Raw genomic sequence first — 19,635 nt, 5'->3', positions numbered from 1 at the left:
ACGCCGCAGCTGCCAATTCCGGGGGACCCCCACTGCCCTTCCAAAGACCGCCAATGGAAGCTCCTGTTCCTCCCGCTCATCGCTCCCATTCTCCAGATGACAAAACAGAGGCCAGGGACAAGTGTGCTGGGCCGTGCCTGGCGGTTCTCTCCACCCACAAGCTCTGCTGACCTTTGCTGACCTCACACAGACCAAACCCACATCACACCTGCTCTGACAGCAGCATGTCACTGACTCCTCGCAGCAGCCCCAGCACCCGGGTTACAATGACAACCCCCCCACCCCCCGCAACCTCCACAAGGACACTGAGAATCAAAGTATGGAAGCAATTTCCCAAAGGCCCACAGCCAGGAAGGGACAGAGCCAGGACGGAGACTCGAATCCATCCAGGGTTAAAGCTGCCGTGGCGCCCGCCTGTGATTCAACACCACGGGAGGCTGAGGCAGGAGGATAGCAAGTTTAAGGCCAGCCTGGGCAACTTCATAAGACACTTCTCAAAATAAAAAACAAGAAGGGCGGGGCTGTAGCACAGCAGGAGAGCACCCCCCAGCTCACCCCTAGTCCTGGGGGAGAGAGGAATAGAACTCACACCTGCCATTCCTTGGTCAAGGGCTGCCTCCCCCACCAGACGGTGAGCCCCGGGTCTGCTCAGTGGTGAAGCTCAGAGCTGATCCGAGCAGCTGGCATAGAGCAGGTCCTCGCCAGCACTTACCAACTCAAGACCCAGGCTCAAGAAGCAGAGGGGATGGGGACAGAGGGGCTGGGGGATCTGGTGAGGGGCTCATGGACAGCGGGGACAGAAGGCCTGAGCATCTATATGAAATTGGGGTGGGGAGCCAGGGGTACAGAGCCTGAGGGCCAGATGATCCTGCTGGAGGAGGCAGGGGCCAGGAGTGGGTCTCACTCCAGTCCTCCAGGTTTGGGGAAAGAAGTCTGCATTTGGGGTTTTCCGAGTTACACCATGAGAAACCAACAGTACCAACAGCAGGTATGCACCAAGCCCTGACCAGGTGTCCTCCCTGCATCTTGTCTCCGTCACTCTTCAGGACACATGATCTCCAGAGAGAGAAAACATCCTCGTCCCCGTTTCGTCAGCCAGACCTGGAGACGGAGACGAAGGTCAGCTCCCTCCACGAGGCTGCGCAGCCAGAAACCACAGAGCTGGGACGAGAACCCAGAGTGCCTGCTTTAGATGGCTCAGCTGACCCCCTCCACCCGTGGAGACTTCCCGGGCCCCCGCCCGGCCTGCCCTGTCACTGGCTCCTGGAGACTCAACACACCTCTGCACTAAATCGACAGCACCCCTCCACCTCCCCGCACCATCCGTGAGCCCAAGTGGCCCACCAAAGCTCCGGGGGGAGCTGGAAGGGCAGGGGACAGGGGTTGAGAACTGTGAGAGACAAGACATCCCCCTGGTTCAAAAGAGCCCAGGAGATGCCCTGCACAAGCCCATCTGCGGCTGGAGCCAGCAGAGACCCGGCCCTGGGTTTGAATCCCAACTCCACTGCTTCCCAGCTAAGAGGAAGCCACTGGGCAAGTCACCTCACCTCTCCCAACCTCAAGCCTGTCCTCGGCCAAATGGGGGTGGGTATATTCACCTCACCGTGTTGTCAGGAGGATTTAACGAGATGAGCTATAAAAAGCACATAACAAATACTCGCTCTGGGGGCTGGGGCTGGGGCTCAGTGGTAGAGCACTGGCCTGGCACGTGTGAGGCCCTGGGTTCAATCCTCAGCACCACATAAACGATAAATGAATAAAGGCCTTGTGTCTCGACAACTAAAAGATATATTAATCAAATAAATAAATATTTCTTTTCTTTTCCTCCCCATCTCTTCTCTTTTTCGGTCCTTGATAAGATTCCAGGTCACCAGGCCTGGTGGCCCACACCTGTAATCCCAGCGGCTCAGGAAGCTGAGGCAGGGGGATTCCAAGTTCAAAGCCAGCCTCAGTAACTTACAAGACCCTTTCTTAAAATAAAATATAAAGGTCAAATGTTGTCTCGGATATGTAGATGCTAACCCTTAACAAGGGAGGGTAGGGAGAGGAAGTATAGAAGTTCATTGGATTACACAAAGGGAAATGAAGGGAAGAAAGGGAGGTTGGCAGTAGTAAAGAGAGTAGAATGAATTGGACATAACTTTCCTATACTCATATATGAATACATGACCAGTATAACACCATATCATGTATAACTACAAGAATGGGATCAAAATTGGAATGGGTTGCNAGTTCCACCCTTAATAGGAGGAAATAGAGCCCACTTTCCAGACTCGGAAGCCACCCAACCCTCCACAGCTAAATTGCCAGGCCTGCCTCGGGCTGTGCTGAAGCTTGAGTTCTATAGGAACACCGAGCAGCCCGTTTGGTGGAGGGCAGACCCCCAGAGCTGACTCAGTACTTGGTCCACAGACCTTCTGCACTCCTGGAACTTAGGATGTTTAGGGTACGGGCTTGGAAGAAAGAAAACAAGAAACAAGGACTAAAACACAGAATCCTTGGGTTCCTGCTCTACCTTTGCTGCTTGCAATGCTGAGTGGCCTTGGAGAAATCACAGAGCTTCTCTGGGCCTCGGAGCCCTGTAAGCATAGTCCAAGCCCGGCCTTACCCACAGGGGCCTTGCCTACCCAGGCAAACTCAGCGAGGCCGTTCAGGGAAGGCATGATCCACACCAAGCAGATATGCCCCCAGAGTCATGCCACCCTATGCCATACGGCTCCACGCCCCTCCAAATACAATGGTCCCACCCAGAGGGAGCAACAGGGCTACCCTGAGCCTCCCCTCAGGAGAGAGGGCCACCACCCGGTCAGGGCTGCAGGCATTCTCACGTGCAGGAGCTATTTAGAGAGCCAACATCTCCCCCACTGGAATTCAGAAAAGAAAGAAAATGGCCAAGCCCCAATTTGTTAAAATCAAGAATCTCCAAAAGGAGAAAAGGCCGGGCAGAAATTCCTGCTGGTGGAACCTGAGCTTGCAGGCAGGTGCCAACTCAGGCGAAGGCGCGAGGAGGGACCGCCATTCGCTGGCAGCCTGGACTGACTGCGCCAGCCATTGCGCGGGCCACTTACCCAGCCGTTATCAAGATTCTCATCGTTTATAAATGGGGAAACTGAGGCTCAGAGAGGTTGAGTCACGGGCCTTCGGGAAACCCAGCAATAAGGAGTGGGCCAGAATTAGCGCCTGGTACCGTTTCTTCCTGCCTCCCCACAGGGCCTCCTTCTGTTCAGAGCCACCTACAGGTCACCAGGAGAGGTGGCTCAATCTGGTCAGCTGATCTACCCGTTTGCTGGGCAACGCTGGGCAAGGCACCCACCTTTCTGGGCCTTGCCGTCTATAACCTGAAACTCAACACATGTGGACCAGCCTCTGCGGCCCTTGAAGGAGGATCCCTGAAGCCCACTCTCCTGTTCATTTGACACAAAGCACCGCTCTTGTCCCTTAAGAAAAATGCCCAAGAAGCTGACTCAGAAATAACAGACGCCAATTTGCATATTACTTCACACATCATTTGCATGCTGTTCATTTAGTGTCACCAAGGCTCTGCTCAGACGACAACCCTGGCTACCTTGTGACCAGGCTTGGTGGGGGGAGAATGGCTTCCACACAGGCAGGTCGGGGTCACCCCTCCCCTACCCAGCTGCCCTCGGTGCCCCTTGGCACCGGCTGGGGAAAGTCACCAATGGCCGCAGCCCTGGTGTTGTAAGCAGGTATTCGAGGCAGAAAGCGCCCTTGGAATTCTAGAAACCACCCTCCTGAGTCCTGAAGGGAAAGTCGTGTTCTCCTGACAACACGTCCAGGCCACGGAGCACTCTCCTCCTTCCTGTCAGCCCTCTCCCTGGGGCCCAGCCTCCCGGCCTCTTTCTGCCTGGTCATCTTGTGTCCCCGTGTCCCCCTGACCTTCCTCTAGGCCTCTCAGCCTCTGGCCCGGCCCCATGGGTTTATTTTTGCTCTCTCTCCACCTGTCCAGGGTGAATGTCCACGTCCAATAAGCTATGCCCAGACCACAGACGGCCAGCTCGGGGCGGAGAGTAACCGGCCCCACGGGACAAGACGGTGTCAGAGGTCCAGCCCCACCTTCCAGAAAACTATCCACTTCCCTCTCCCCAAGACCATCCAGAAACACGCCCGGGTAACCTGCCACCAGAAGTAAGGACGTTATGGGACACGGGGCCTGTCCCTCCTCTTCCAGAGACCCTTCCTCCTACCAGTGACACACCTCCTTGACAGCAACCTGTGGGACATGCACAGGTGACACCCACAGTCATGTCTCTCCAGTGTGATCCTCCGGGTGGCATCTTCTAATAACTAATACAAGCAACAGCTGGCAGATACTGGGGCTCGCTGGGTACCTTGCTCTGTGCTGGGGGTCTTCCTACACATCGGGGTTGGGGTTCACCTTTACCATCTGAAGAAACAGGATCCAGGTCCAGTAAACTTCCCAAGAGCCCCCACTGTACACCACCGAGGCAGGATTTGAACCCAGATCCCAGGCCTTAGCACTGAGCTCCTGACAGTTCACTCAACGTTGAATCCGTCACTGCTCAAGCCCCTGCCATGGGCATTTCGCTTCCCATCCAGAGCCTCTCAGAGTAGGCCTAGTCCCAGAGACACGCTCCGTCTTCTCTCCCTCCCTGTGGTGACCGCCCAGCAGGGACTTCAGGCTGCCCCCCACGCAACCAGCCGTGTTCGATACACACTGAGCGACAGGCCCCTGCCCATGACCCTCCCATTCCAGCTGTCCGGCCCTTCGGGACCACTCCACCTCCCAGGGAGCCCAACGTCCCCGGCCTCAGTTACTGTCTTCCTCCTTGTGAGCACCAAGATCACAAACCAGTCCAGCCCTCGGGACGCTCCTCCAGAACGTGAGCTGGAGGACCAGGGCTTGCTCATCTCTGAGATGGACCGTGACCTGGAGTCAGATGACAAAATCCCAGAGAAGGGAACGGGGGTCCGCTCTTATTTTTAAACTAAAGAAATGGAAGGCCAGACGGGGGGAGGGACTGGAAGTAGGATGTGGGAGCCCTCCCCAGGGTCCCTCGGAGCAGAGGCAGCCCTTCCTCAGCACGGACTGCAGCTGACATGAGGCCCAGTCAGGAGGCAGGGAAAGGGGATTCCAGGGTAAGGAAGAAAATTCTAGAACCAGGAGCCTAGAGAGTCCTAGCAGTCTCCTCTCCAGTTCCCAGCAGAGGTTTGTGGTGGCGGCTGGCAACGCACTGGAGACCTGAGCCTCATTCCAGAGCCATTTGTCCTGCACCTGGCGTTCAGCCACTCAGTCCTGTGACCACCTGGACAAAGCCACAGAAACCTGCCGCTCTGTTTTTTCATCTGTGAAATTCAATTGGTTGTGACGACTCCTGAGGCCATTGTGGGACCATGAGGGACACAGGCATGGAAATACCTGTAGGATGTAAGATGTTGAGCCCACATAGACGACCCCTGGGAAGTGACCATGCGGCAGCACTGGAGAGGGAGCAAGAGGACGCAGAAGGAGCCGGACAGAGCTGAGAGCGTTGTGTGTGAAAGCGGTCACTGATGGGGCTGGGGATGTGGCTCAAGCGGTAGCGCGCTCGCCTGGCATGGGTGCGGCCCGGGTTCGATCCTCAGCACCACATACAAACAAAGATGTTGTATCTGCCGAAAACTAAAATGTAAATAAAATATTTTAAAAAAAAAAGTGGTCACTGAGGCTTGGGGCGGGGTGGGGCCACGGCAGGAGCCTCCACCAGCTCTTTGAAGGACAGGCTCCTGTTTCCTCTGTAATCCCCACACCTACCCCACAGCTTGTCCAGTATCACCATGAGGGCAGTATCACCAAACCCTGTAGTGTGACATCTCAGGGACCCACCATGGGCCTCTCCACGGCCTCACCCTGAGCTCAGGCTACGCCACAGGTAGCCCTCTCCCTGGTGGCCCCAAAGACCCCTGCCTTCTCTTGGCCACACTGACGTCCCCCTCCCACGTCCAGTCCTTCCTGCGCATTCTTGGTAGACAGCCTCCTGTCTCAACATGTTGCATCTCTGGCCTCGGACCCATAGATCTTGATTTGAATCTAAGCAATTTGGGCTGGGGATATAGCCCAGGGTACAGCACTTGGTATACGCAAGGCCCTGGGTTCCCCAGAACCACACATACACACACACAAAAAAAAAATAATAAATAATCTCTTTCTCCAATAGCACAGCAGGCAAGGGAAAGGGCATGACCTTGAGAGTGAAAAGGACCAGGACCGGGGCTCCCAGCCAGTGACCTCGTCTGCAACAGACGCCTCGAGGATCACCTAGGTCTAGGGCTTTCTGATGTGCAGTCATCCACTGCTCAACAAAGGTCCTCGCCCTCTCTCTCCTGTCACCCGGCAACACTCCAGCACCGAGGAGGCTGGGCATCGAGGTACAGCAGGATTGTCCTGCCCCCAGCCCCGCCTCCTCTCCTGCCTCCCAGATCCCATTTGAGCCCCTGGGGGTGGAATGACAGGGGTGGGGGGAAGGACCCCTAAAAACCCACTAGCCCCCTCTGGACTCTCCTCACCAGGAGAAAAGGCACTAGAACCTTCCTCCCCACAGCTCCTGAGAACAGCAGTCCTAGAATCCCCACCCTCATTATTTAAAGAGGACGAGGGGACTTTCTTGTTTCTCTCCCCCTTAGGGATTTCTGAAAGCAAGAGAAGAAAAACAGTTCCCAATGAGAACCCTGGTCTTCCTGTCACTGAGCCAGGGAAAAGTGGTATTTCATCAACACACAGCCACCCCCCACCCCCCACCCCCCCACACACACTTTCTTATTTTCTCCCCCAGATAGGCTTCACAGATGACGGCCGTAGAACCCCAGCTCCCTGTTGGGATTGGACATTTCCATCAGGTCTCGGGTTCACTGCACAGCTCACTTGCATTTTTGTCTTATTTTGTTTTTCTTTGCCTAACACTTTTTAAAGCGGATCTTTTGGCGGTGGCCTCACAGCAGCTACTCGGGGAGTAGACAGGGCACCCCCTTCCTGAAAGCTAACTAAGGGAAACAGGAGGCGTCAAATAGCTTTCTAATGAGCCTGTTCAGGGGACAAACGCCCAACCGTCAGGCCAGTGCCCATACACCCAGATAATGCCGCCTGAGGGGAGGGGAAGCCCGGACGGACTGTGAAGCCTTCCCCAGGACAGTTATAAATAGTGTGGTGACATGCAGAGGAAGGCACAGCTAAAAAGTTAGCCGTCCCCCTGTGGGTTACAAACGCTTGACTCATTTGCTGACTGTCCACAAAGATTATAAATAAGTTGGTCATCATCCTGGGGGGGTGAGAGCCTGTTTTCACACTGCCAGAAGTCATTGGCCCTCCTCGGGGACAACACACTCAGTGTGACCTGTGACAATCAAATGTGGCCCTGGAGTCCCTTGGCAGCTGGCTCTCAGGCTACTGCCTGTGGTCAAAGCCTTCACAGTCTTCTGCCTTCTGGAACTCTCCAGGTCCTCCCCAGCGAGGGTCTGGGAAAGGAACCTGTCCTATTCCCACTTCCCAGCATGCCTGGACCATCAACACCGTGCCCCAGGGTCCTCTCAATCACACTAGAACCTGCTCTGACAGCCACCTGCCCACCCCCAGGGGCACCTGGGCCTCGCAGGAACACAGTCATTCACCCCACAGCACCTGCTTCTGCACTGCCTTTTTGGAGACAGGGCAGGGCAGGGCAGAGCCCGGGACTGAGATGCTACTGGGGCTGGGGAAGCGGCTCAATGGGAAAGTGTTTGTGTAGCATGCAAAAGGCCCTGGTTTGATCCCCAGCACCAAAAAGTAAAAAGAACGGGGTACCATTGACCATTCCAGATGGAGGCCAGAGGTGGACTCCCTGACCCCTGTGCATTCAGCAAAAAGACAGGCAGCAAGTCGGCCCTGGCCTAAGGGATACCATTCTCTTTGAAGAGTGAATGGCCAGGAGTTGACTCCTCTGGGCATGAGGAGAAGCCTGCCGTCTGGGTGGCCTCCAAGGTCAGAGGTGAGAAAAGCAGCTCCTCATGGGAGTAGACAGGGCGCCAGCAAGCACCTTCACGTGGACGCCTCTGAGTGCAGCTGAGTTACCTGGGCAACGGACCCAGCAAAGGTGCAGGGAGGAGCCAGAGGCAGCCGGAAGGAAGGAGGGGCAGGACGCTGGTCGCCTAGGCAGGAGGGGCAGGGGGTGGGCAGAGGATGGCTCTGCCTGAGAAGGGAAACTCAGATGAATTTTGAAATCGAGGGTGGGGAAGTGTTTGAGGTTGTACAGGATTAGTGAAAAGTGCCCCCTGCTGCGCCAGAGTGTCCCAGCCTCCCACGAGACCACCCCATAGCCCTGGTGACTGGCTCACTGGAGAGAGGCCACAGCCCCACCACCATCAAGCTGGGGAGGGGGTGGAGGGGTCCACAACCCGAGGAGGAGGGGGAAGGCAGGCCGGCCCCATCTCTAACTCTGGACCCCGGAGAGGAAAACCAGCTCTAGAAGAAAATAAAGAACAATAAGAAGGACCCCAAATCCTCTTTGCTCTGACCCTGATAGAGGAATAGTGAGTATCACCAAGATTTCTCAACAGGATCTGGCCCTAAGCTGCAGAGAGGAAAGCCACTCATTTAAGAAAAGAAAGCAGAGTCCCCACTCAGGTCAGGGGAAGCCCAGTGCCTTTAGACCTATTAGGACCATCTCGGCGTCTCTCAGAAAGAGCAGCCGCCTCGTACCTGCGCCCTGCCTCCCTGCTCCAGGCGGAAACCCCAGCGCTCAGCAGAGCCGCCTGCCAGTGTCATCGCCTACGGCCTGTGAGGGTGGGAGCCGGGGATCATTCTGTCCTGATTTCTCAACCTCCTCACTCACGCTGGCTCCCCTTTGCATCGACTCTGAACCCGCTCCGGGTACGCGCCATGTTCCTCCTCAAGAGACCAAGCCTGGGTAGCGCATCCCTTCCCCAGAACAGACACCAGCCCAAGACAGGCAGAAAAGCCACAAACCCAGAAAGAAAGGCCGAGAACTTCAGAACCCAGCGACCCGGGCACAAGGCACAGGCACATCTTCAATCACTGGGGGAAACAATAGTGTCCTCCTCCTCAAGGCCTTTGAGAGGGAGCTGCCACCAGAGATGCAAATTTACCCAGCCTGACTGGGGTGCCCATGGTCACCCTGTCCATCCTCCTGCCTCACACTGGCCAGCCAAGCCAAGCATCACACAAGCTCTGAAGCAAAATGGAGTGTCACTCATCTGTCCCCAGGGCTACTGGAGTGTCTCTAAGCTCTCCCATGGCAATTTTTCACCCTAACCCAAACACTCCTGTCCCAGAGCCCATTCCTCCACGAAGCTGAGGGGCAGATGCTCACCTCCCCCCAAAACAGACCCATGGTTAAAAGTGGTCTCTGGCCACAGTCAGCCCCCTCTAATAACTTCTCTCCTCCAATAACAAGTCTTGGTTCCCACTGATTCTAGAGCCAGAGTTAGATTGATTTTTTTTAAAATCTGTCTCTCTTCTTACCATAATCACAAGAGGCCCCGTGTATTGAGCCGGCACCAGCTGAGTGCCTTACGCTCCTCTGACTCAATCTCCCTCTTGACGGCTGGGCAATGCGTTCCAGGCTGCATGACTTACCCAAGATCACACACTGCAAGTGGCCGACCTAGGACTCCAACCTTGATCTGATTCTTTGACACAATGCCACCTGCACCCAGGCAAGACAGGGATATCCTCCCCGTCTCCCCACTTTGGGTCCACAGGGCCTGGCACATACAAGACGCCCAGAAAATAGTTGTCCCATAGGTGACTCAGAACATGGGGATCCAGATGGAAGGACAGAGGGTAAGCAGGTTAAAGGGAGCCCTGCCTGCCCCAATCCCAGCCCAAGGGTGCACAAGAAGAGCCACCTCACCAGCTGAGGCAAGCAGGACCCTCTGTACCGTTGCCCTCTCTGTGCCACCACCAGTCAGAGGGTCAGTGACTTAGGAACAGAAGAAGCCAAGCACCTCGGGTCACTTCACCCTTCAGTCACCCACAGCCTGCCTCCCCAGCTCTGGAAAAAACCCTTTCCCTGAGCATGGCCACTGTCTTTGGGAAAAGCCGTTTCCTTAAGAGCTCAAACCACAAGGGTCACCGAAAGAGGATGCGCTGGTGTTGCCTCTTCCCCTCGGCCCCTGCCCTTGGGCCTTTATCGGTTCTCCCCTAGGAAGGACTGCTGACCCCCTGGGAATGACTGGAGGGATACAGGCCTTGGCCCAAGGTGGCTGCCAGCCCTATCTCCGGAAGCAGAGCGCCCAGCAGGAGAGGTGACTCTGAGAAAGCAGTGAGCAGAGGGACCCGCAGACTCAGAGGCTTATTTCAAGGAATGACTCAGTGAGCTGCGTTTCCAGGGGAAACCCCACTTGCTTCTCGGCTCACTGAGGGGCAGGAGCTATTTAGACTGAGCAGCTTCCCAGGGCTGCCCTCGGCTGGGGCTGCCCCCCCCCCACCCACAGCAGGCGGGTCCCCGGAAGACCCTCTCTCTGCCTGGGAATCTACACTCTGAATATTCAGGTTGCCTGACAGGTCTGCCCCACCGGATTCCAGAGTGGGCTAGCCCGCCCACCCCTGGTTAAAGTGACATGCTGGGAATGGGGGAAATCCGATCAGCACCTCCCAGGTTTTTGCGGCTGGATTTCAACAAGGAATGTGACAGTCTCGCAGCAGCTGTGCCCGGCCTGAAACAAGCTCTATTTGAATCCTCCAACAGCTGAGCCCCTCCCAGCTACCCGCCAGCCAGCCCAGCCACCCCCTGCCCAAAATGACAATAAATAGAGAAATCCAAGCGAAAAGCAGGCATAGGCACAAGTATCCGTCTCTCACACACACGCACACGCGCGCACACACACACACCCCAACAAATTGGGGCTGAGGGGTACCGTGGGAAGAAAGACACTTGTCCAGGGGTTCCCCAGGTCTCCGAGCCTTCCAGCCCATGGCAGAAGGGCTCCCTGGCAAGTAGAGCATCAGCGGAAACCCACCTTCCTCCATCTCCACTCCCCCTGCAAGGGAAGCCCCTTCCTCCGTCTTGGGGCTCGACTGAGAGGCTGCAGCGGTGGGGCCAGCACCCCCTGAAGCCTGTGCCTGCCGTCTCCACCGGGGCGCACTCACACATGCACTCATCTTTATTTATCCCGAGGAGAAGGAGTTGGGGTGGGAGGGGAGAACCGGGGCTGAGCTGGGGGCGCTGGCTCGCGGGGACCGCTGGGGAAGCCTGTCATCCCATCCCAAGGAGAGGCGGTCCCCCCAGGCTGAAGCCAAGGCGGTGCCCATCTGCTCTGCCTGGGTAACACCTGTAGCCATTTTTATCAAGGGATGTTTATGAGGCAGCAGCAGGTTTACCCTGAGTCCTCTTTCCTGAGGGAAGAGACTGCTGGTTTCCTCCGCCTGTATTTTTACCCCAATGCCCTGGGGAGACTCAGGTCACCCGGTGCTTTTCTATTTTGCCCCGAGTCTCTTGGGGGAAGAGGAGGGAAATAGAAACTTGGGAAGAGAAGGAGAATAGAAGGGACTTGGGCAGTGGGTACAGAATCCCCCACCCCCACCCAGACATTTATTTCTTTTTTATCCTGGGGAAAATGGAGTGGAGCAGGGAGGGAGGAGAGGAGGGGAAGTCGCAGGAACTGGCAAACACATCAAGGCAGAGTGTAATTAATTGGTGCGTTAAGCTGCTGGGTTATGCTTTAGTACAAGTGAGCCAGGAGGAAAAACGATTTCTCAGAAGGGATTCTTTAATCCTCCCTAACACGGAGTCTGCAAATTAGACACAGTGTATGGGGATGTCCCCCCTAAAAGGAAGTGAGGAATGAATTCTCCCGGGATCAAGAAGGAAAACCATGGGAAGTTAGAGTGTTCCATATAACTGAGCTAATGCCTCTCCCACCACCACCTTTCTCTCTCTCATTCTCTCTCTCTCTCTCTCTCTCTCTCTCTCTCTCTCTCTTTTTCTCCCTACATATTCCTTTTGTTCAAGGTATAAAGAGAAACCACAGCCCCTACCTTTGAGTACAAACCCCAAGACAGCTCGGTCTCTATCACCATAACAACAATTCCAAACATCCCAAAAATCAGAGCATAGTCACTCAGTCGCTTTCTCTTTTCAAACAGGGCCCTCCTGTGTCCCAGCTTATAGCCAATGTTTTGGTTTTTCCGCTTGTTGGCTTTGGGGAAGGTGGTGCCGCTGGCAGTGGTGCCGGCATGCTGGTGGTTGTGGGTAGCGTTGGGGTGATGGAGCAGGGTCTGGTGGGCATGATTGTCCTCCCTGGAGGAGATGACGATCTCCGGGGGGTTGCTGGGGCTGAAAAGCTGGAGGGGTTGGCCCTCGGGCTCGGCCTCAATGAGGTTCCTCCGGGAGGCGCTGAGGCGGCTGAGGGGCTTCATGACCCCACCGCTGTACTTGCAGGAGCTCATGGCGATCTCTGTGAAGGGGTTGCTGTCCCGCCGGTGGACCAGGGGGCTGGCCTGCCGGTGCCGGCTACCTCCTCCAGGCCCACTTGTGGCTGTGGAACTTGGAGAGTGGCCAAGCAAGTGGTCATTGAGATTGAGCTGGCTGCCTTGCCTGGAGGAAGGGTGGAGGATGGCCGTGGAGTTGGACGAAGGGGGGGCCCTGAAAGCAGTGGGAGGGGAGTGCAGCAGGCCAGGGTGGACAAGCTGGCTCTGGAGTTGGGCGAGCTGAGACAGGGGATGCGGTGGCTGCTGCTGCTGCTGCTGCTGAATCTGCGGAGGCTGAGGCTGAGGCTGCAACGAGGGTCCTGGGGGCTGCTGGGGGGCTGCTGGGGGCGCTGGCGGCGGTGGCGGCTGCTGCTGTTGCTGCTGCTGCTGCTGCTGCTGCTGCTGCTCATCCCCAGAGGATGGACAGGGGCACTTGGGGTCTTCATCCAGGTCCCCCACCCCCGAGTCATGGAAGTGCCCAGAAGTGTCCATCTTGGGGCCTGGCTGGATTCCCTGCAGCACAACCCCCCACCCCAAAGCCACCCTCGCTCCAAAGATGTCCTCAAAGAAAGCCAGGCATCCAAGCTCCCCCACCAGAGTGTCTTGGCTCCAGTCCTCTCTTTGGCTTGCTTCGGTTCTCTGGGGCTGCCTGGAGTCCAGACGCTGCCTCTCAAGAATGCATTGTATTGGGCAGTGAGGAAGGGCAGCAGGGGAGCTTGGAGAAGGAAGGAGCGGGGAAAGAACTCTAGCTCAGGAGGTGGTCCTCTAGGAGCGCGTGAGGCCAGGCTGAGCTGCACTCCTCGCTGGCTCGATAGCTTCGCTTTCCTCCTCCTGCCACTGTTATACTGTAAGCCAAGCCCACTTATTAGCAGCTGGTCTCATTGGCTCGGCTCAACTCTCCAACCGCCTCCTAACTCCGCCCCCTCCCAGGCTCCGCCCCGAAGGAGGGGCCTGCAGTCCTAGGCTCCCGGCCGGGCGGCAGCGCAGCGAGGGCTGGGAACTGTAGTTTTTGCTCCACGACCCTGGAGCAGAACTGCTGCCGCCCTCTTTCCGTGACAGGTATGGCCGAAGTCCGCAAACCCACGGTGACCAGGGTTGTAAGCTCCCGCGGGGACAGTGGGAAGGAGGGACAGAGGGACTCCTCAGGAGGGGCACTGTCACCATGATGAGGGGCAAGAAGCTCAGGAAGACAAACATTTATTAAGGCACAGATTGTTTCGCACATATTATTCCAGGTACATCCTCCCGACACCCAAGGAGGCGGGCATTATGTTCCCATTTTACCAAGGAGAAAACTGATGCTCGAAGCTGTTGAGTAGCAACGTCAAGGTCACAGAAGCAGAGGGAATTCACTCCCTCTCACTGTGGATAAACTCACCTACCACTGATGGAGCTCCTGGAATGTATGTGCACCCCCTCTCTGTCATTTCCAACCCCTACATCAACCCTATGAAAATGATGTCATCATTCTCCCTTTGCAAATGGAAACCGTTGGAAGAAAGAAAGGGTGGAGAACATTCAAGCACAGACAAATTAAGAAACTTGCCAGATGTCATTCAGCTTGTAATTAAAGATGCCAGGGTTTTGAACTTAGGTCAGTCTGACACTCCAGTTCTCAAAGTGGTTGTTCAACAAACATTGTTCACATGACAGATGAGAACGAGCCAACGAGAATCTGTCCAGGAAGAACCAGCTTCTCCAAAGCAGGATGTGTGAGGCGCACAGCACAACGGCTCCAGCCTCTTCCCTAACAGCTGGGCATGGAGTCACTAGAGGATCTGGCAGAAAGACTGAAGACGCCCCGTGGTCACCCCCTGCCTGATTTTCCCCATGGGGCTCTGAGAGTTGGAGCTGGGAACAGCTGCTAGCTTCCCAGGTTCAGAATCATCATCATCAAGTATTTATTAAGCTCCCACTGTGTGCACAGGGGGTTCGAAAGGGATGGGACCAGAGCTGAATTTATTTCCATTTTAAACTGCAACAGACTTAGGGATTAGAGAGAAAGACACTGTTATGGAATCCCCCAAGCACACCTGGGGTCTGAAGACATCTGGGCTGCAGGTGTAGCTGAGTGGTAAAGTGCTTGCCTCGTATGTACCAGCCCCTAGATTTGATCCCCAGCATCACAAAGGATAAAAAATTTAAAAGGAGGGGAGGCCTCTTCCTGTCTGCTTCCTGATTCCCCATCACCCTTTGGCTTCTGTTCAGCTCCTTCCCTAGAGGAGAAGAGGGAGAGTGAGAGATGCAGGCACACACACACACATACACACACACACACACACACACACACGGAAACACACAGGCATACACACACTGCCCTGTGCACACACAGATGCACACACAATTCCTTTGAAATCAGCTCTCTTGAATAGTGAGCAGCAAGTGACCAGGTCAGGAAGGGGCAGAGTTTCCACCCAACGAGCCCAGAGGCCCCTCCCACGTATCGTTGCTCACCTCTCCGATCCCTGATCCACCATGAAAACAGAGCTGCATATTACTATAAGCCACACCCCCGGACACCTGGACAATTAAAATTTTCTTCCACAATAATCTTGATTATCATATTATCAGTGATGTGGTCACACACACACACACACACACACACACACACAGAGTCATTGCACCAGGGTCTCCTGTGTTTTCCCATGGCCGTGTGGCGCCCCTGCAGGGAGCCCTGCCTGCCCTCCTCCTCCTGTGTGTCTTCTTGATTTCTGTCCCTCTCTCTCATCCCCAAACAGAGCCACCTGTTTGGTTCAAGGCTCCAGATCACCTGTTTAGCTCTAATGATTTCCTAATAAATTACCATTAATATGGTGTCAGTAACTGAAACGTGCTGGGCTTTTAGTACCTGATACAACTTCCAGACTGTGAAAAAAATCAATTAAGGGGGCAGACCCCTGGCATTTCTGTGCCCACTCCACCTCATGGGCTACCTTCTGCCTAGGCTCACCTTTCCAGGCCAGCTTCCTGACCCTAGTTCCCTGACTATTCCTGTGAGAGCATGTCCTGCCATCACGGACAGGGGTGAGAAACAGCCTGGGTAAGTCCAAGCTCCCCAGAGCCGAAGGCAGAGGTTCATCTGGGAAATGGCATTACCAAGGCAGCTCCCCACCCCAGCCCCCCCCACCCCTGGTTAGAGCTACCCCATCCTAAACAGGAGGCGGACAAGGTCATGGTTAGAGACGGGGCTCTAGAGTCAGACTTTCCAGTCTGGAGCCTTTGCCTGCCACAGGATGTCTACATAGCCACCGGCAAGATGACCTCTGGTCCTCAGCTTCCTCTCTGTCACGCAGAAGTAATAAGGGTCCCTACTCGTGGCGTTTAGGAGAATATTAGAGGTGAGTCACTAGTAGGGGGGGGCTATCCCATAGGGGGCAGCCCTGAACCCCTCAGGATGTCCTGCAGCTGGCCAGGACTGGCTCTTAAAAGATCATTGTGCCCATTTCTTCCCGGCTCCGTGTTCAGCGGTGTCACATCTGTGTCTTGAAATCAGTTGTGATGGGGGTGATTTTCACCACAGAAACCAGCAAACCTGTAAATCAGGGCTTGCTTTGTCCTGTAGAGGAGTTGAGTCTTGAAGGCTGTTAAGCTGATCCAGAGCACCCAAACTGCTCCCAGCCCCGTCCCAGATCCAGACTGCGCCCCCCACCCTCTTCCAGAGACCAGGCTTTGCTCCCCTGCTGCCCTCTCTCTAGTTCCAGCTGTGCCACTGGCTCACTGTGTGACCTTGAGCCACTAGTCTAGACTCTCAGCTCCAGTGAGGCAGACCTGACGGTGAACGCCCATGGGTCAGTGAACCAGCGGGGAGCTGCCCCCGCCCAGGGCCTGCCCGGTCAGCCTTTCTGATCTGCCCCTCCCATGCACAGCGTTCAGATGTCTTCCACCACTGCTGCCTGTCCAAGTCCCCAATGTCGGGAAGTCCCCAGCTCTTGCCTTGATCCCCAACTACAACCGCATCATCACAACAACCCATGAGTTGGGGTCATTGCTCATTTTATAGATGAGAAAATAGATGTATTGACAGGTTTTAAAACTTGGCCACTCTTACTAACTAGTGGCATTGCTGGGATCAAACCCAGGCCCGTTCAACCCCCAAATCCAAGCACTTGACATGTGTTTTGAAACCCAAATTTTTAAGATTCAGCCAACCCTCAGCTGGTGGCCTCACTGAAGAAACAAGTTATGTGCCTCTGGGGGTGACAGAGAACAACAAATCAGACCACAAAATATGGTTGTGACACTAGAGGTGACTGAGGGCAGGGGATAACCAAGGAAGGCTGTTGCAGGAGGAGCAACCACCCTTCACACTGACCTAAAATGAAAGGTGGACACATTAGGCCTCTCTAGTCTGCAAATATGGCGGTCAGGGGTGCAGCGGAATTTCTTACCTCTAGAATACCCAGAGAGTAAGCAAGGACATGTCCACCAGACCCAGGAAGACCAGCTCCACCTCAGGCGTCCTCAGCCCTGCCCTCCTTTCTGACAGCCTCCCTCACCACCTCCTCCTGAAGGGCCGGCATCACCAGCCTCTGGGAGCTGACCAGCTATTCCGCACCCCCACGTCGCTCACGCCATTCCCCCCGACGTGCTCTTCCTACATCTTCACTAACACATTTCCCTTTGCCCTTAAAGACACGGATCAAGGTCTTCTTCCTAAGACGCCTCCCCTGAGCTCCGAGTCGGGGATCTCACTCTCCCTGTCTATTCAATCTCTGAGAAGCAGTACATCTCATGTCCTTTGTGTCCTTTCCCCAGATTGTGACCTCCTTGAGGGCAGGAATGATGGCTTCTTCAGGCCCGTGTCTGCAGCTCTTCCCCAGAACCAGGTGCACAGTGGGGGCTTCACAGAGATCAACCGTACTGACTGAACTGGAAACTGGGGAGAGTTCATTTGGAGGTAAATAAAAGGAGGTCGCAGCACTTTTCACAACAAATGACAAGCACAATTTCCCTGTCAGTAAAATAAGTGAGATAGAAGAGATGATTTCCAAGATCATTCAGCTTTAAAATTCCATAATCTGTGGTCTATAGATGTTTTTATCCCTAAAAAGTAGAACTAACTGGAAAGTGATGATTCGTAGTTTATCTGGCTGTCTTTCCCCCAAGTCTGTACCTTTTGAGAGCAGAAGGAGTCTAATTTCATTTGGTATCCCCAGTACTGAGCAGGGTGCCTGGCCATGAATACACTCACTAAAGGTTTATCAGAGGAATGGACGGATGGATGATAGAGGATGGATGGATGGATGGATGGCTCATGAATGCAGGGGTGGGCCAATGGATAGATGAATGATGAATGGGCGAATGGGTGGATGATGGAAGGATGGATGGACAGATGGATGATGAGCAGATGGATGGATGTTGGATACAATGACAGATAATAGTGCGTGTTCTATAAAAGCCAGTGGTTGGAGAGATGTCCTTGGCCTTCTGGAGACAATGTCCTAAAGATCAACCCCACTTTCCCCAGATCTTGTACAGGTAAGTCAGAGACAGTCCTAGGCTGAATGGCACACCCGCTCCCCCAGATTCAATCATTGTTCTGATCTTACCGCGGAACTTTGTTGCTCTAATGATACAAACCACTGTATTTACACAGTACTTCATAGTTTTCCAACGACTTTCACATAAATCACTTCCTTTGCACCTCCCAGCAGGCCTGGAAGGCAGGGGGCTCTGTTGCCGTCACCCCTTCAACTGAAGTTTAGAAAGTCTAAGTCATGCATTCAGTGTCACCTATCAGCCGTGAACTTGAACGGGGGTCTCCTTCCTTCTCCTTGGAATGCCTTCCCAGTGGCCACCACGCCACTAGGATGTAAGGAGCAGCACCAGAGCCACCTCTGTCCCCTCCGACCTCCTTCCTTTGTCGGCTCTCCCAGCTCTACGTCATTCCCTTTTCTTAATTTCCTGGTACTTTGTATCTCCCTGGGGACACTTTTCACTTTCCTTGCATTGGTGCTATCTATACATGTCTTTTCTCCCTGCTTTTGATTTACACCATAAGGTCCTTGGTGAGAGTGAAGTACACACACACACACACACACACACACACACACAACGGAGCTCACCCTGTGCCCAAATTGTGCATTGAATAAATAAATGAGGGAGTTTATACATGATTGAGACTTTGGCCATTTCCCTCCTGGGGTACTTGACCCTGATCTGCTCTATGGCCACCAGGGATGCCAGGGACGCAGGTACCCCTCTCCCATTCGGGCTCCTTTTCTCTGGGTCCCTGGATATCCAGACCCTAGGGTGAGGCCCTTTATAGATAAAGCCCTCCTAACCCTCCCTAAGAGTGAAATGGGACAACCACATCCACCGGCCACCAGGCCACACACCACAACTCTTAGCCACCTAGGCAGACGGAAGATTCCCCAGCTTCACACCATCTCCTCCTAGTCCCCCATTTTGCTGGAGAAAAGCTGAGACGCTTTGCTTTGGTCGGGGTGTCACCAGAAAGGGAACATAGGGAGGGGACACCCACCCTGTGCTACGAGGTCTACTCTGTGCGTGTGTGGTTTCCATAGCTAAAGGGTGACATTCACATCCCCAGCGGACAGCCGAGGAAGCGGCATCAAACTGCAGAGAAGGTGACAGGTTTGCTCTTAATCACAGAGGAGGCAAGAGGCCAAGCCATGAGCCAAACAGGCCATGCCCCGTCCACTCAGTCACTGCCACGGGGCTAATTCCCCTCCGAGAAGATATTCCTCCTGCGCAGATCCTCCAGGAAAGCCCGCTGGTGGCAGCTGGAGAACAGCTCCGGAACAATGTCCATCTTCTTGCCCCTGAGACTGCGGAAGGCCGACTGGTCTTCACACGGGAGAAGATGGCGTGGGCAAGCGGGCCGCGCTCCGGGGGCCGCCTGGGGCTGTGACCCCTCTGCTGCCATTTTCCTGCCAGTGACCATGATGACCATGGCTCTGAGCCTAAACTGATCATCCAAGTCCCTCCACAGCTGGTTTGTGAAAACGGGGATACATGTTTCTCCGGCCCCTCTTCCATGGTTTTGCTGTGGGAACTTGGTGTTCTGGCCCGATGAGTCAGTCCGGATGGGAACGCTGGTTTACTGGAGGCGTTCAGGGTCAGAGGAAAGGTGCTGATACCGTGTCTGGAAAGAAGTGTATCTGGGAAGAAGGCATGGAAAATGGGCACAGGGTGCCAACTCTGTCCCCACGATGCCCTGCTGGGCCCACAGGGAACCAGTGGAGTCATTC

The 19,635-nt window shown here is 54.9% G+C and overlaps 1 protein-coding gene across 2 annotated transcripts in view; it reads right to left on the bottom strand.

The window, feature by feature from the left end:
• Positions 1 to 13,257, bottom strand: part of Kcnn3 (potassium calcium-activated channel subfamily N member 3) — a 150,927-nt gene extending 137,670 nt beyond the window's left edge. Inside the window, exon 1 of one of the 2 annotated variants that reach the window (XM_048814767.1) lies at positions 11,990 to 13,257. In XM_048814767.1, coding sequence (XP_048670724.1) covers positions 11,990 to 12,913 — 924 coding nt within the window. In that variant the 5' untranslated portion in view covers positions 12,914 to 13,257. Of the gene's footprint in view, positions 1 to 10,971; positions 11,116 to 11,989 lie in introns of those variants that run through there. The other variant, XM_015502815.2, reaches the window with a different exon arrangement.
• Between the last annotated feature and the right edge of the window lie 6,378 nt (positions 13,258 to 19,635).

Source organism: Marmota marmota, unplaced genomic scaffold (genome assembly GCF_001458135.2).
Source record: "Marmota marmota marmota unplaced genomic scaffold, marMar, whole genome shotgun sequence".
Classification (NCBI taxonomy): domain Eukaryota; kingdom Metazoa; phylum Chordata; class Mammalia; order Rodentia; family Sciuridae; genus Marmota; species Marmota marmota.
Note: the sequence above shows the minus strand (reverse complement) of the source record. Positions and strands in the feature narration are given on the sequence as shown.